The 17,383-nt window shown below is 39.7% G+C and overlaps 1 protein-coding gene across 1 annotated transcript in view; it reads left to right on the top strand.

The window, feature by feature from the left end:
• The first annotated feature begins 633 nt into the window (after positions 1-633).
• The window catches only part of vipr1b (vasoactive intestinal peptide receptor 1b), a 135,014-nt gene continuing 118,264 nt past the window's right edge, over positions 634-17,383 (top strand). The window contains exon 1 of the mRNA XM_007249044.4: positions 634-942. Within this exon, the coding sequence (XP_007249106.1) occupies positions 886-942 (57 nt within the window). The 5' untranslated portion in view covers positions 634-885. The remainder of the gene's footprint in view (positions 943-17,383) is intronic.

Genomic DNA, 17,383 nt, shown 5'->3' with positions numbered 1-17,383 from the left:
TACATGCTAATGATTATTTTCATTGCAGAATCATATGCAGATTTATTACTTAATAAATTAATTGTGATTTAAACGTACACTCTAAGCATCAAAAATCTATCACACCAATTCTCCATATATCAGTTTACAGTTATAACAGTTATCACACACCATGCAGACACACACACTCACACACACAGTGTATGAGCTTGCATTTGTGGGAGATGAAACCTTGAGATCTCAAAGGATTTTTCTCGATTTTTCAGCCCACCTTCATATTAGTCAGTGACAATGCAACACACATCCTTCACTGAATCACTGAGGAGCATTTGAATGAATTTTTATACCCACCCGTATTCAGACTAGTCCCTCTATTCTTAGCCGGCAGTGTCCTTCTTCCTGCACTGCCATTGGATACTAATGTCCTTCCCTATATCTTATGATTGGCTTCCCTTTTAATATTGACTGACTGTTAACAATAAAGCCTCTCCTGTTCTGGGCGGGGATTGGCTGGAGGGCGCTGTGATTAGGCGAGTGCTCTGAATAGAAGCCCCGCCCACTGTTTATGACCATGAGCGTTCCAATCGTGGCGCAGGGGGCGTGGCCTGCCTGAAAACGGGTGTGGAGAAGCAGACGCCGAACAGGCGTGTGAAATGCCACACTGTGAAGACGTTGGCAAGTGAAACGGAGGCTGAGCTGGAGGATGCTGCTTCAGCCCAACTTCAGTCCTCTTTCAGCAGCTCGTCCGAGGACACGACTCCTTTAATTACTGAAGGTTTTTTATATTAAACGCTTTACAGAGAACTCCGCGAGAAACTTTCCGGCTAGTTTTATTTCTATTTAGTCTCTGAGGGTCCTGAGGTTCCTTCTTCAGCACCAAGAAGAACCAACCACACAACCGTGCGCATGGATGCCTCCAGATTCGCGGTGTTTATTTCAACTCTGAGCTGCTTTCTGCTGTCAGTAAGTATCTGACGCTGCTCGCAGTGATTAATGCTGAAACTTTCTCATGCTAGTACAACTAAGTGCTTCTGCAGGGGGTGTGTTTAGGTCTGGTATAATCTGAAACTGACTTAAAATTGCAGGTAAACACATTTAAAAGGGGTTTGAATGTGTTTTTCCTGCTGAGCTGCAGCAAACTAATGCCATTAACTACTGTTTTAAGCGACACCAATTTCTTTATGGGAAAAACCAAGAAGTAATTGAAGCTGCATTTGTATTAGCCTAGTGTGGTGTTGGTGTAGCCTACCTGTTACTGACTAGTATTTAAGTTAGCTAAATACCTTTAATATGGTTTTGTAGGTGTTTTTCTTGGCATTTCTTAGCATTTAGGAATCAGAATTTGTACTAGCTCAATATTGTTTTGGTGTATCTGTAACTGACTAATACCTTTAATATGGTTTTGTATGTGTTTACTATTGGTGGTTTGTATAATTTAAACTATTGCCGTTGTTGTTTTAAGCAATACCAAATGTTTCATGTGATGCCAAAAAGGTAGCGAAGCTGTATTTAAAAATGTAGCTGAAGCTTATATGTAGAATATACACATATACAGATATACAGAATTTGTAGTAGTCTAGTGTTGTTTCTGTAATTGACTACCTGTAACTGATTAGTTAACTAGTTACCTTTAATATGGTTTTGTAGGAGTTTTCTTGGAATTTATTAGCATTTAAAAGATTGTGCACTACCCTCATGTTGTGTTGGTGTAACCAACCTGTAACTGACTAATATGACTAAGTTAGTTAAATACCTTTAATATGGTTTTCTATGTGCTTTTTTCTCAATTGTCTGTAGCATTTAAACGAATGCCATTATTATTTTAAGCGATAACAAATTCTTCATAGGAAGTTGAATAAAAAATTGTAGCTATATCTTATACAGACTTTCTAGAAGCCTAATGTGGCGATAGGGAAGCCTACCTGTAGCTGACTAATACCCTTAATATGGTGTTTTATATGTGTTTTATATTAGTGGTCTGTAGCATTTAAACTGATGCTATTATTGTTTTAAGCAATACCAAATTCTTCATGTGATGCCAAGTCAGTAAAGTCAGTGAAGCTATATTTAAAAACAAAACTATAACTTATCGACATATAGAATATACACATATACAGATATACAGAATTTGTAGTAGTCTAGTGTTGTGTCTGTAACTGACTAACTCTAACTGATTAGTATCTGAGTTAGTATGTGTTTTTTTGCCATTTCTTAGCATTTAGGAATCAGAAATTGTACATTGTATGTTGTTTTGGTGTAGCCTACCTGTAACTGACTAATATAGTTAGCTAAATACCTTTATTATTGTTTTTAATGTGTTTATTTTTTCTCTCAATGGTCTGTAACATTTAAACTAATGCTATTATTACTCTAAGCAACAACAAATTCTTCATCAGAAGCCAAGAAGTCATTGAAGCTGTATTTAAAAATGTTGTGTTAGTGTAGCCTACCTGTAATTGACTCATACCCTTAATATGGTTTTGTAGGTGTTTTTTTTGGTGGTATGTAGCATTTAAACTAATGCCATTATTGTTTTAAGCAGTACCCCCTTATAACGTACACATAAATTATAGTATCCTACAGTTATGTTGGCATAGCCTACACTGTAACTGACTGATATCTGCTAAATATTAGCTAAATATGTTTAATAAAATGTTATAGTTGTAAAGAGTGTAGGCATTTAAAATAATGTCATTGTTTTAAGCAATAAAGGCAAGAAGTTTATTATAATTAAATATATAACTTGTGCAGAACTTGTAATAGTTTTCTGTAGTTGTAGACTTTCCATTCATTGTGGATTTTTTTTTTTTTTCAGTTTTTACTGATTATATAGTTTCAGCCGATATGAAAAATTATATAGTGATGTTGTGATTGTGGACGTATTGCTCTGCTCTAGTGTAATTTACCTGTAGCCTGTTTGGTGTCTGTTTGGTATCTGGGGTAACATATGTTACAGTTTGAGTTGAGTCTTATATAAGTATAAATATTTGACATACATTTATAGTTTAGCAATATATACCTTTGCTGCTTGTTAAACAGCAGACAAAGCAGTAAAGTTGAATATTTTTTAATGTTGTGCTTCTACAAAACTTGTTGTATTGTGTTTATTATTGTGTAATAAGTTGTTTTATAAAATATGGTCAAGTTGTTTTACGCAATATTAAAGTAAGAAAACTTGTTTTTTTTCGTTGGCATAACCTGTAAATGGCTAATAATAGATTTTATAATAGATTTTTTGATAAATAATTTTACTTTTTTTTTGGTTGTCCATAGTTTATAAATACAGCCCCTATGTTTAAAGAGAAACGAGTGTACCATGTGACGCTAAGAAGGTAAAGAATTTGGATGTTTTGTAAGTATAATGAAGCCAGCATTCCTGCTCCCATCTAAACTTGCCAGAAAAGTGTGGCATCTTTTATACATGAGTAGCTTTCACACTCTGAAATAGAGGTAGCAGAGTAATTCTTTTTTGATAACTTTTTTTCCCCTGAATCTCGGAGAAGTGGCCTGGCTACCTGTCCTGGAAGTGATTAATAGGAATGAGTCATCTTCGTGGCAGTGTGGAAGACTAGTAGTTGAACCAGAGCCATAAGGGCAATAAAAAGCCCCCTGTGTATGTAAAGTAATCACATTTCGAGGGTACAGGAGCTACCAGTGCAATACAGATGAGTGTAGAGCTTAGAAAAATATCAGTGGTATTTGTTGTCACTAAGATCCATTTTATATTTAATCAATTTTATTGTGGTGGATACAGATCTTAGCTGAGAGAGGCTTCCGTTATTCTGACAGCTCCAGATAAGACGTGTTAAGGTGAAAAATTGGTCACTTCACCAAACTATCCAGATGCCTGCTGCTCATATTCCAAATCATAGTCGGCATATTTGGCATTTAAAATGCAGCAGGGGTGTAATCTTTCCGGATGATGAGTGCTATCCTGGACAGATGTGTCCTCTCTAAGGTCAAACCATTTCTGACAGGTCTTGTTTGAAAACTGATACGATCTTGACGCTTGGAATGTTGCTTTCCTGCCAGAGAAATGTATATGTCAGTAGTGTATGCTCTGAATTTTGATGACTTAATGTGCTTGCTTTAAAAATGCCAATAAAACATGGCAAGAAACTAGATTTTTTATGTAAACAAGTGTTTAAAATGTTGGTCTAATTGATCAACTTACAAAGCGTTGGCTTATTACCATTTATAACATATAACCATCAGCTGATTTTCATTCATTTGGTTTCTAATATAACACTGACATGTTGGTGGATCTGGTATATAAGTAACAACTGATACCCACCAGGAAAAAAATAAGAATGCAAGGGTGTACGCATGCATTTTATTCATTATATCTAATGTAGTTGAACTGTTTACAGACCAATCAGCAGCACTCCAGCTTATTCATGGCATAGGCTGTACTCCTATCTACTAACTACTAATCTACTAATACTAACTAGTTCTCTGAAGACTAAAGGCTGTTTCTACAGTTAAGTGAGACAGACACCCCCTAATCAAGATGTCAGAAGTAACATTGTTAAATTTAGAAGTGTTTAAGTTTGAAGAAAGCCCAGCCATTTTGAATTGAATGGTAGCTTACTCATCTTCAGCTTTTCATCATGTATAACCATATCCCCATCAGCTGATTGTCAGTCACAGTCAGTTTCCAGTAATATAGCACTAATGTGTTGGTGGATTTAGTAATTGAGTAACAGCTGATACACAACTGATACTTAATCATGCTTAAAATGAGCCGTTCTGGTGACTTTACTGATCATTAGCAACTGTGACGCCAGGTAGAGAGGAGTGACGCGAGCCGAGATAAAAATACAGACAGGTTTATTAGCAGGAAGGCTAACAGGTTCTGCTAACAGAATAACCAAGTAAACAATGATCTCACCGATAACCAGAGACGTAGTCAAAAATACAGTCCGAGTTCGAAACCGAGAAACAGTCCAACCATATAACAAATCCAATAAGGGCAAAACAAAAGACATAAACCGATAATCCGAAAACAGGGTCGTAACGAGAAGGCAAAAACAGTAATCAGGAAAACGCTTAGTACGCAACATAAGTCGGCAATACCTCGCGGTGTTTGTTTACAAATGGATGCCTTAAATACAGGATCTAGATAAGAATGAACCGGAAGTAATTTAGTACACAGGTGAATCAGAGCGTCGGAGCATAACGTGATTGGGTGAAGGTGAAGGGTTATTATTGATGTCATAATCAGGGGAATTCTGGGAAATAGAGTCCGGTAGTGTGGAAGGAGAACCAGGCTGCGTAACAGTACCCCCCTCCAAAGAGTCCGAAGGTAACAAAGGATGAGGACGTCACAAGGAAACAGCCCTATCACCCCCAGTGGCAACCTGTACAGGCTGTCCAGAAGCGGGAACGGGATGGATGGAGACCCTGGACCTAGGACGACCCCTTCTGGAGCCGCGGACGGAACTGAGGGAATGGACCGAGCCCGAACCACGACGTCTACCCTTTCGTGGAACCGGAGACCTTCTCCTGGGGCGACCTCTGGGACATGGTGCAGGACGAGACGGATGAGACCAATGAAAGTCCTCCACCATCAAAGGGTCCAGAACATCAGTTGCCGGCACCCAGCTTCTCTCCTCTGGTCCGTAACCCCTCCAGTCCACAAGATACTCCAGGGTCCCCCTTCTCCGCCTGGAGTCCAATAATTGTTCCACCGCATAGACTGGACCACCCTCCATAGCCACCGGAGGAGGAGGAGGTGCTCCAAGCGAAGTCTCATCCAATGGACCAGGGATAACCGGCTTTAACAGGGACACATGAAAAGCAGGGCATACTCGATAATGAGACGGTAAATCAAGACGGTAGGTGACTTCATTAATTCTCTTAATAATCTTAAAGGGACCAATATACTTAGCTGAAAGTTTCTTATGCATATCTGGCTGCCGGAAATCCCTGGTCGATAACCAAACCCGATCCCCGGGAGAATAGAGGGGGGTCTCGCGGCGTAGGCGATCTGCCTGCTGTTTCTGTCGCTGTAAAACAGCCTCAATGCGCCTATGAGTCTCCTCCCACACCTCCTCGCTCCGACGCATCCAATCGTCTACAGCGGGAATATCAGAGGGTTCGGCTGTCCAGGGCATGATGGGTGGTTGATAGCCTAAAAAACATTGAAATGGTGTCATTTTGGTGGTGGAACTAATTAGAGAGTTCTGAGCTAATTCGGCCCAAGGAAGGAATTTAGCCCAGTCATGGATGTTGTTAGAACAGTAAATTCTTAAAAATTTTCCTAGCTCCTGGTTCATTCTTTCACATTGACCATTGCTCTGTGGGTGATAACCAGAAGATAGACTTACAGATACACCCAATCTGTTCATAAAAGCAGACCAAACTTGGGAAACAAACTGAGGACCTCGATCAGAGACTATATCTTCTGGGATTCTGAACACACGAAACACTTGGTTAAATAACGCTTCAGCAGTTTCCAAGGCAGTAGGCATCTTACAGAAAGAAATGAACCTAACACCGCGAGAGAAACGGTCTATGACTGTCATGATAACTGTCTGCCCCATAGATTCAGGGAGATCCTTAACAAAATCAACAGCTAAGTGAGACCAGGGCCGAGCAGGGACAGGCAGCGGTACTAATTTACCAGCAGGTAGAGTACGGGGAGTTTTACTCTGAGCACACACAGTACAGGAGGATACAAAGTGGTGTACCACCAGAAACGATTCTCTAGCAATTGGTAGGTGCGGGTCTCACCTGGATGCCCCGAAGTGAGTGAGGTGTGGGCCCATGTTACGAGTCTATCTCTGCATTGCAATGGTACAAAAGTCTTGTCTGGAGGGCACTGTACAAGAGGAGGTGAAGTGGAATTAATTCAATCAATCTCATCCGAGATCTCCAATCGAATAGGGGCTAAAACAATACCTGGTTTTAATATAGCAGAGGGTTCTGAACTTTCTGCACTATCATCCTCATAAATACGTGAAAGTGCATCAGCTTTTGTATTTCTGGAACCAGGTCGATAAGTAATAACAAAATCAAAACGCGCAAAGAAAATTGACCAACGAGCCTGACGTGAGTTCATGCTTTTCATAGATCTTAAGTACTCCAAATTCCTATGGTCAGTAATCACTACAAAAGGGTGTAATGCTCTCTCTAGCCAGTGTCTCCACTCCTCTAAAGCTAATTTAATTGCCAAAAGTTCACGATCACTTATTCCATAATTACGTTCAGCAGGGGAGAGTTTGTGGGAGAAATAGGCCACTGGGTGCATTTTGCTGGGAGAGCCAAAATTCTGGGACAGAACTGCACCTACTCCTACACTGGACGCATCAACCTCAACTATAAAGGGTTCTTTGGGATCAGGATGTTTTAGAAGAGGAGCTGAAGTGAACAACTCCTTGAGAGAGCAGAAAGCATCTGATGCTTCACTTGACCAGACCAACTTTCTGGCATTTCGTTTTAACAGATTTGTGAGTGGAGCGGCAACAGAACTGTAATTACCAATAAATCTTCGGTAAAAATTTGCAAAACCAAGAAATCTTTATAGCTCCTTAACAGATTTGGGAAGAGGCCAATTAGCTACCGCCAGAACCTTTTTATCGTCCATGGTAATACCCTTAGCACTAATCACATAGCCTAAAAAGGAAATGGTGGACAAATGGAATTCACATTTCTCTGCTTTGATGAAAAGTTGATTTTGGAGGAGTCGGGTCAATACTGCACGTACATGGGAGACATGAGTAAGCAAATCCGATGAGTAAATAAGAATGTCGTCTATATAAGCTATTACAAATCTTCCCAGCATGTCACGTAGTACATCGTTAATGAAAGATTGGAAAACGGAAGGGGCATTCTTGAGACCAAACGGCATAACTAAATATTCATAGTGCCCCCTAGTGGTAGTAAAAGTCTTCCACTCATCACCCTCTCTGATCCTTACCAAGTTATAAGCACTACGCAGGTCTAATTTAGTGAAAATGGAAGCCCCACGTAACTGTTCAAGAGCTACAGGTACTAGAGGTAGTGGGTATGGATACGTCTTTGTAACTGCATTGAGTTGACGATAATCTATACATGGACGAAGACCTCCGTCCTTCTTCTTAACAAAGAAGAAGGATGCGGCCACTGGAGAGGTAGAATGACGAATATACCCCTGAGCTAAGGCCTCTTGCACATACACCTCCATAGCATTCTCCTCAGTCTGAGTTAACGGGTAGATGCGTGATTTCGGTGGTATCTGATTCTCAGTAAGCTCAATAGCACAGTCATAAGAACGGTGTGGAGGGAGTTGAGAAGCACGTGATTTACTAAATACTTCAGTTAAATCTGAATAATCTGGAGGAATATGTGCAAGTGACTCCAAACCAGGACTTTCTACAGTAGTAGATTGGATCAATAATTTAGGGCCAATAATACAGTGATCATGACAGTATGGAGACCATGAAGTTATTTCACAATTAGACCAAGAAATCAGAGGATTGTGTTTTTTCGACCATGGAAGTCCCAAAATAATCAGATAATTTGTGTCCCTTATCACAAAAAACCTGATCTCCTCTGAGTGCAAAGCGCTGACGTTCAGCTTGACTGATGTGGTGGTGTGGGATACGGCTCCTTGTCCAACTGGGGTCCCATCCACCGCTGATAGTCTCATCGGGTTCTCCAGGCATTCAAACGGAGTCATCTGGCCAGCTGCTCATTAATAAAGTTCCCCTCGGCTCCGGAATCTATCAGGGCTGGAAAAACAAAGGGAGAGGACTGGCAGAACAGTATAACTGAGATAATAAAAGATCTTGAATACATGTCAGAGCTAGGTCGGCTTACCCTCTTTGCGTGTGGAACCCCTTCCACACGCTTTCCCGAGTCAGAAGCAGGTGGCTCATATGGACGGTCCGGGTTGCCATGGTAACCATGGGAGAGCCCACCGTAGGACGAGCCTGAAGTAACTTGGCGCTGAACTCGGGAAGGGCAAAGCTGACAATTTCTCAACACATGGCCTGTTCTACCACAATAGAAGCAAAGTCCAGCTTGAAGTCTTCGCATTCTCTCCTCCTTTGATAAACGGGTAGCGTCCACTTGCATGGGTTCCTCCTCTCTGAGTGTGTCCCGTGGAGTAAATCCAGAAGCACGAGGCGTAGCAAAACGAGGAGCAGAAACAGCAGCTCTACGACCAGGTACCGACCTTTGTTTTAGCTGATCAAGTCTGATGGCTAATGATATAAGTTCGTCCAAGGGCAGGCCATCATCCTTGCATGCTAATTCGGCTAACACATCAGCTCTGAGCCCGTTACGGAACATAACCCGTAAAGCTGGTTCGTTCCAACCACTACCAGCAGCCAAAGTACGAAATTCCAAAGCAAAATCTGAAACTGAACGATTTCCCTGGCGTAACTTAACTAATAACTCCCCCTGAGATTGTCTGTGATGAGGATGATCAAAAACCAGTTTAAATTCCTTGAGAAAGTGCTCGTACGTGCTACCCTCGATGCTAGGCCAGATAGCAGTAGCCCAATCCAAAGCTCTGCCGGTAAGGCGCGATATAAAAAATGAAATGCGCGCTGCATCGACACTAACCGGTGAGTTAACAAAAAATAATGACATTTGCAAGAGAAAACCTCTGCACAAATCGGGGGAACCGTCATATTTATCGGGTTTGCTTACCGGAAAAGCGGCTGCCGAGGGAGCGCTAGCAGGAGAGCTAACCGGGGCCTGGTTAGCAGAGGCTAGGCTAGCTGGAGAGGCTACCCTCAGCTGGGCTAGCTGAGTAGCGATATCCTGAAGGCTAGCGGTGATTTGAGCTAGCTGAGAGTGCTGTTCTGACTGCTGGGTAGTTAGAGCAGTAACAGTGTTAGCAAGGCTCTCAAACAGCTGGCTATGCTGTTCGAGAACCCTCCCTTGATTCCCGACTGCCTGCTGGAGGTCATTAAACTCGGCCATCACGCAAGGTGAGGTATTATGTGACGCCAGGTAGAGAGGAGTGACGCGAGCCGAGTTAAAAATACAGACAGGTTTATTAGCAGGAAGGCTAACAGGTTCTGCTAACAGAATAACCAAGTAAACAATTATCTCACCGATAACCACCGATATTGAGACGTAGTCAAAAATACAATCCGAGTTCGAAACCGAGAAACAGTCCAACCATACAACAAATCCAATAAGGGCAAAACAAAAGACATAAACCGATAATCCGAAAACAGGGTCGTAACGAGAAGGCAAAAACAGTAATCAGGAAAATGCTTAGTACGCAACATAAGTCGGCAATACCTCGCGGTGTTTGTTTGATAAGAATGAACCGGAAGTAATTTAGTACACAGGTGAATCAGAGCGTCGGAGCATAACGTGATTGGGTGAAGGTGAAGGGTTATTATTGATGTCATAATCAGGGGAATTCTGGGAAATAGAGTCCGGTAGTGTGGAAGGAGAACCAGGCTGCGTAACAGCAACCAGATGAACAACACATTTCACAGCTCATCAGACAGTTGGCCCCAAACCATCTTGCATCTTGTTTAGTCTAGACTCTTTGCGGTAAACATGTTCTTGAATGAACCCCAATCTGTTACCACAGGACCTCATAGCAACAATGACTTCTGAACACATGTTGTCTGGTCCTCAGAGACTTCCTCTTGTTAGGTTTCTTCTCTTCCCTACTGAGATGCATAATTACAGTCTTCCACTTTCAGTCGATCTATTGATTCGTTTGTTCAGGGACTTTTCTGTCATTCTTTTCCAGTAAACACTTTTTTGGACAGTACCCCAACTAGTTAAAAGACAGCTGATTGTTGGTGGAGAAAGTTCATCTATTGGTTATTCACAACCAGGGATGCACCCATACTACTTTTCCCTTCTGATTACCAATGATTTTCAAGTCTCTGCCAATATTTAATACTAATACAGATACCAACTCCTGCTTCTGTTTCCATTTTTTTCTAGGTTTTATTTTGGTAATATAAGTATTCTGTATCAAATAAGATATAATAAACGAAGCTTTGAAGAAATAAAAAAACTGCAGAAATACAGTAACGCATGCAAGTAGGGAAACATAATAAATCCACAATGCAAACATGCTGGTGGCTAGTAGTGCGTATAATGAGCATCAGAAAATGATTCATAGTACAGTTGCTCTCATAGTATCTATTGCTATGAGTGCCAGTACCTGCACCAATACTAATAAAGTACCTTTATTAATGCAGCACTGTTCACAACAATGTACAGGTCACAGTTTGCATTAGCCAAGACAAAAGATTCTGATATAATTTGGCATGGTTGATTTTATTGGAACATCAAGACAAGATAATGACTCATCTTCCTCACCACTTTCCTGACACCAAACCATCAAGGGGAGGGGAGCATGCTGCAACTCTCATTTGGTGTAAGGCTGGAATGAGACAGACAGTGAACAGTTGCTATATTGGAAACAAGAATTATGGACAATCATAATAACATGAGTGTCTTTGAAAAGGACCACATTTTAGATTAGACAACTGGTTCAAATCATCTACAAAACAGCAGGTCTTGTGAGGTGTTCCAGGTATGCAGTGATCCATAACTGTAATAGAGGTGCTCCAAAGAAGGACAACCAAGAAGCCAGCAACAGCGTCACAGTCATCCATGGTTTATTAATGTTTGAGGGGAGCAAAGGCTAGCTCATCTGATCTGATTTTACAAAAGAGCTACTGTAGCACAAACAGCAGAAAACATTATTGCTGGCAGTGTCTTCTGGAGACCACACATTGATTTAGAACTGTTTTGGTGCACAAAAGGGGTCTATAACATATTGTTAATGTTATGATTTTATTTGTTTTGGCTGATTAGTGTATATTGTCATTAATTGCTTTCCAGTGTTGTGCAATATGGTGATATGCTCTGATTAGGTATGTAAATTATGCTACAATTCTGTGAGTATATCATTGGTTTTTCAGTACGTATAGAACTGTGCAAATAACACAAGCCCCAGTCACCCTCACTGCTTGTCACAGCTGTGTTGTAAAAGTGGTATGCTGAAATCACAGAAGCGTTAGATTTGATACTTTGGGTACTTTGAATTGAATGTCAATGACCTAATAGGTCAACACCATCAGCTTCAAGTTATTATATCTCCAATGAAATAGAAACATGAGTGTTTCACAATACACATTTATACACAGTTGGCTCAGTATATTTTACTAATAATTATACAGAATGACTGAGGTGTGCTTTATATGCAACAGTATCCAGGCAGCCCTTCTATTTAGAATTTCCTCCCATGACACCCACACATCACCATACCAATAGCAAGTACATTTTAGTACAAATGTTTCTTTGGGTGTTTTAACAACAAATAAATCATTGTTGGTACTTTTTTAAGCATTTGGATTACAATTTCTAAAAAAAATTGTATACACTTATTGACAAAAATCACCTCTAGTAGTGTAAATCCTGTGGCCACATGTTGCTTTTCAGGGTAGAGCTTCCAACTGGCATTTTTCAGCAGGATACTACGCCAGTCTGCAACAATTCATTACCCCACCCGATCACCAGATTTATTGCCAATTTAACATTTTTGGGTCCAGCTGGCACACCGGCTGGGGCAACCTAGGAGTGTGCAGGATCTACAGCCTTCGCTGCAACAATCTAGGGCAATCTAAACTTTTTATGCACTTATATTAAAAATATATCTCACATATAATAAAAACAGTACTCCAGGTTATCCAGGATGGGCTTTACTCCTATCTCTTACCTAAGTCTATTTTTTCAAAGAATACAGGCTATTACTTAGGGGTGTATGAAAATACTATTGAAATATTGCAATATTTTGTTAATGGTTTACCTTCAAAAATGTGCTGCTATACTTTGCTTCATTCGGAACCACATTCTCTGCTAGATCTGTCTTCAGATCACACAGATACACAGTATACTTTTCTTTTTACTTAGATTTTCATTTTATAATATTAAGTTTTTATGGTAGGATGTTTTTTTTTCAGACATTTGCTAAAAAAATTGCAATACATAATTTTGCTTACACTATCACAATATTTATCATATTGTCAGATTCTTGCCAATACACAGCCCTATGAATTACTACAAGGGGGGTAAACGTACGTAATCTCTGTTAAAATCAAGTAATCAACAGGGCATCTCTGCAAATGCATCAGAGAGAAGAATTCAGCATTGTTCTCCAAATGTGTGAAGGTCCAGCAGATCAGCAAGATGTGATGACAGGTTTTTGAAGGCTGTTGAAGGTGTTGTTTCAGGAATTGGCAAAACTAAAAAAATAAAAACATTGCTGTACATTTTTGAACATAATGTAAACCACTTGGGAGTTCAGTCACACAGAATCCTGCCTGTAATGTTTTTTGGGGAACCCTGCACTGGTTGGGAAAATGAGCTTCAAAAGCATGGCTCTTATGGGATTCAAAGAATTGCAGGAGAAGCACAAAACAGAGTGGGATGAGTTGGGGGTGGATGTTGCTCATAGCAAAACTCTTTGAGTCCCTTTTGCTTTGTTGCCAGACATATGTTTTCAGAATTAAATGCCCACAGCAGTTGCGCCTACTTAATACTGTACCTTTTTAAAAATGCCTGTTTATTGACTCATTTGAATCTCTTACCAACTGATTCGTTTGGCCTCGTGATTCATTTCTTCATTTGTACCTACTCACATCATCTTTCACCTTCCATTCTCTTATCTCCCTACTTTCTGTTCTTCTCTTCCCACTGCTCTGCATTCCAGACCCTCGATATTACGTAAACTAGCAAAAATGCCACATGCAAATGCTACCTTTATTGGTGATGTTATATGAAGTGGGAGAACGTAATTATGTAAATCAATCCTGTTCTGTCTCGGAGGCTCTGGCTCCTATCTTGGAGGTGGGTAATTGTGTGACCCTTGATTTACCTGACTGAAAGGTATGGGGTGTAGTAATAGCATGAACTGCCACTCACATTTTCACTAGACCTTCAAAACACTCAGGTTTAGCATTCTGTGTATATGGTTGAATCTGTATAGGTAGAGTGAAATAGCAGCAGCAGATACAATAGGGGGATAATAATCTGTGTGAAACTATTTCATGGTTTTTATGAGGTACATCAGACCAGCGACTTACATTCATTGTGCTGCCGGTTATAAAGAGAGCATAGCGTGCTCGAGAACATCTTCACTAAAGGTTTGACACCACGATATCAAAAACACGATACACAGAAAGGAAAAGTGCCTGCAAAAACAACACTAGATTTAAGGCCTGTCATGATATTTACATTTTTGACTTTTTATACAATAAATGGAAATAATCTCAAACTATCTTTGCTCAACTTGATATTGAGTATTGTGTTTTCTACCATGTTTATTTACATACAAATTAACGTTTGGACAATATTTTTGCCATTTTTTTGCCATATTTTTACAACGACCAATGCATAAAAAACTCAAACTGTTATTGAAGAAAGTATGTTATTCATTAAAAGGGTGTAATTGCATTATTATATTATTATATTGTATTTATTATTATATAACAATATTCTGTGGGTGCCATTAAATAGTATTAAAATGCTAATAATATTATTCACCTTATTAATTTCTATGACAATATAACATTCAAATAAATGAGTTATTGTAACATGCCCACTGCATACTGTATGCATTCTATATTGCTTAGGTTTATTGTGTCTTAAATCAAATTGTTGCTATCTTGTGAAGTTACATTATTGGTCATTTTATATTAGACGGTATTAGGATTGTCACAATTACTTGTTTTGGAGGACGATATATATTGTTTTAGAAATAGTTGTATAATAATACATTACAATAACACATTATTATTACATTTTAAGACACTATGTATTACAATGATTTTTGTTACTATATATATACAACTTATGAATTGTTTTGGATATCCATACATTGGAACTGGTAAATATCCTGAACTCAGTAAATAAAACGTAACTCCTTAAATAAAACTAAGCTAACATATTTCAACAAAAATATTGAGATTATGTTCATACACTACCGTTCAAAAGTTTGGGGTCACTCAAACAATTTTGTGTTTTCCATAAAAAGTCACACTTATTCACCACCATACGTTGTGAAATGAATAGAAAATAGAGTCAAGACATTGACAAGGTTAGAAATAATGATTTGTATTTGAAATAACATTGTTTTTACATCAAACTTTGCTTTCATCAAAGAATCCTCCATTTGCAGCAATTACAGCATTGCACACCTTTGGCATTCTAGCTGTTAATTTGTTGAGGTAAGCTGGAGAAATTGCACCCCACGCTTCTAGAAGCAGCTCCCACAAGTTGGATTGGTTGGATGGGCACTTCTGGCGTACCATACGGTCAAGCTGCTCCCACAACAGCTCAATTGGGTTCATATCTGGTGACTGCGCTGGCCACTCCATTACCAATAGAATACCAGCTGCCTGCTTCTGCTGTAAATAGTTCTTGCACAATTTGGAGGTGTGTTTAGGGTCATTGTCCTGTTGTAGGACGAAATTTGCTCCGATCAGGCGCTGTCCACTGGGTATGGCATGGCGTTGCAAAATGGAGTGATAGCCTTCCTTATTCAGAATCCCTTTTACCCTGTACAAATCTCCCACCTTACCAGCAACAAAGAAACCCCAGACCATCACATTACCTCCACCATGCTTAACAGATGGCGTCAGGCATTCTTCCAGCATCTTTTCATTTGTTCTGCGTCTCACAAACGTTCTTCTTTGTGATCCAAACACCTCAAACTTGGATTCATCCGTCCACAACACTTTTTTCCAGTCTTCCTCTGTCCAATGTCTGTGTTCTTTTGCCCATCTTAAACTTTTTCTTTTATTAGCCAGTCTCAGATATGGCTTTTTCTTTGCCACTCTGCCCTGAAGCCCAAAATCCCGCAGCCGCCTCTTCACTGTAGATGTTGACACTGGTGTTTTGCGGGTACTATTTAATGAAGACGCCAGTTGGGGACCTGTGAGGCGTCTGTTTCTCAAACTAGAGACTCTAATGTACTTATCTTCTTGCTTAGTTGTGCAACGCGGCCTCCCACTTCTCTTTCTACTCTGGTTAGAGCCTGTTTGTGCTGTCCTCTGAAGGGAGTAGTACACACCGTTGTAGGAAATCTTCAATTTCTTAGCAATTTCTCGCATGGAATAGCCTTCATTTCTAAGAACAAGAATAGACTGTCGAGTTTCAGATGAAAGTTCTCTTTTTCTGGCCATTTTGAGCGTTTAATTGACCCCACAAATGTGATGCTCCAGAAAACTCAATCTGCTCAAAGGAAGGTCAGTTTTGTAGCTTCTGTAATGAGCTAGACTGTTTTCAGGTGTGTGAACATGATTGCACAAGGGTTTTCTAATCATCAATTAGCCTTCTGAGCCAATGAGCAAACACATTGTACCATTAGAACACTGGAGTGATAGTTGCTGGAAATGGGCCTCTATAAACCTATGTAGATATTGCACCAAAACCAGACATTTGCAGCAAGAATAGTCATTTACCACATTAGCAATGTACAGAGTGTATTTGTTTAAAGTTAGGACTAGTTTAAAGTTATCTTCATTGAAAAGTACAGTGCTTTTCCTTCAAAAATAAGGACGTTTCAATGTGACCCCAAACTTTTGAACGGTAGTGTATATTAATGAATTATTGCAGTTGCCCTGAAAAGCCTAGATGGTATCATAAAATATCTTCCAACATACAAGATACATGTTTCCCATAATCTCGCATTAAGATATGACTGTTATTCCTGCCTCTAAAATGTCTTATGTGCTTTTGGTGTTTGACTGTATCACAAATCATATTAAGCAGTAGGCATTCACTGATACAGTCATGGCCTCGGCACCCCTGAACATTGTCCATAAATTGCCAACACCTTTGGCTATGACTGTATGTAAACTGTAGGCCTATAGCAGCATCCTATATTGTTGGCAATAATAAATAAACACATTAACTTTTGTGAGAATAAATATAGTTACATAAATATGTTTTAGTGAAATACAGTAAATAATACATAATCAAATCCATTGTTCAAAATCTGTCATTTTCATAAAATTATCTCTCAATTTTGATGCGATTCTGAGATTGTTCACATCTATTAACCCATAATTAACGTTTTATATCCACCACTTATCATTGATTGAAAACGTACCCCCAGCTCAGAGATCCTCCCTGACATTGTGTCCTTCTCTGAAAAAATGTTGCGGTGTTGAAGGATAATTACAGAAATATGATTTCCTATTCATGTTCATTTTAATGCTATGTTATTATATTTGTCTCATTGTGAGCTACGACCCAGGCAGGGTTCTGTCTGTGACTGAAACATGGGCAGGCAGGGTGTCCCTGATTGGTTTTTAGCTGATGTCTGCTTCCTGACCTCTTGATTAGATTCCTAAGTGGAGAAGCACATTCCTCACCATGCTCAATGAGGCATGATAACCCTGATGCCACATGGAGTGACAGATGG

Source organism: Astyanax mexicanus, chromosome 1 (assembly GCF_023375975.1).
Source record: "Astyanax mexicanus isolate ESR-SI-001 chromosome 1, AstMex3_surface, whole genome shotgun sequence".
Classification (NCBI taxonomy): Eukaryota; Metazoa; Chordata; class Actinopteri; order Characiformes; family Acestrorhamphidae; genus Astyanax; species Astyanax mexicanus.
This window is presented reverse-complemented; position numbering and strand designations above follow the sequence as displayed.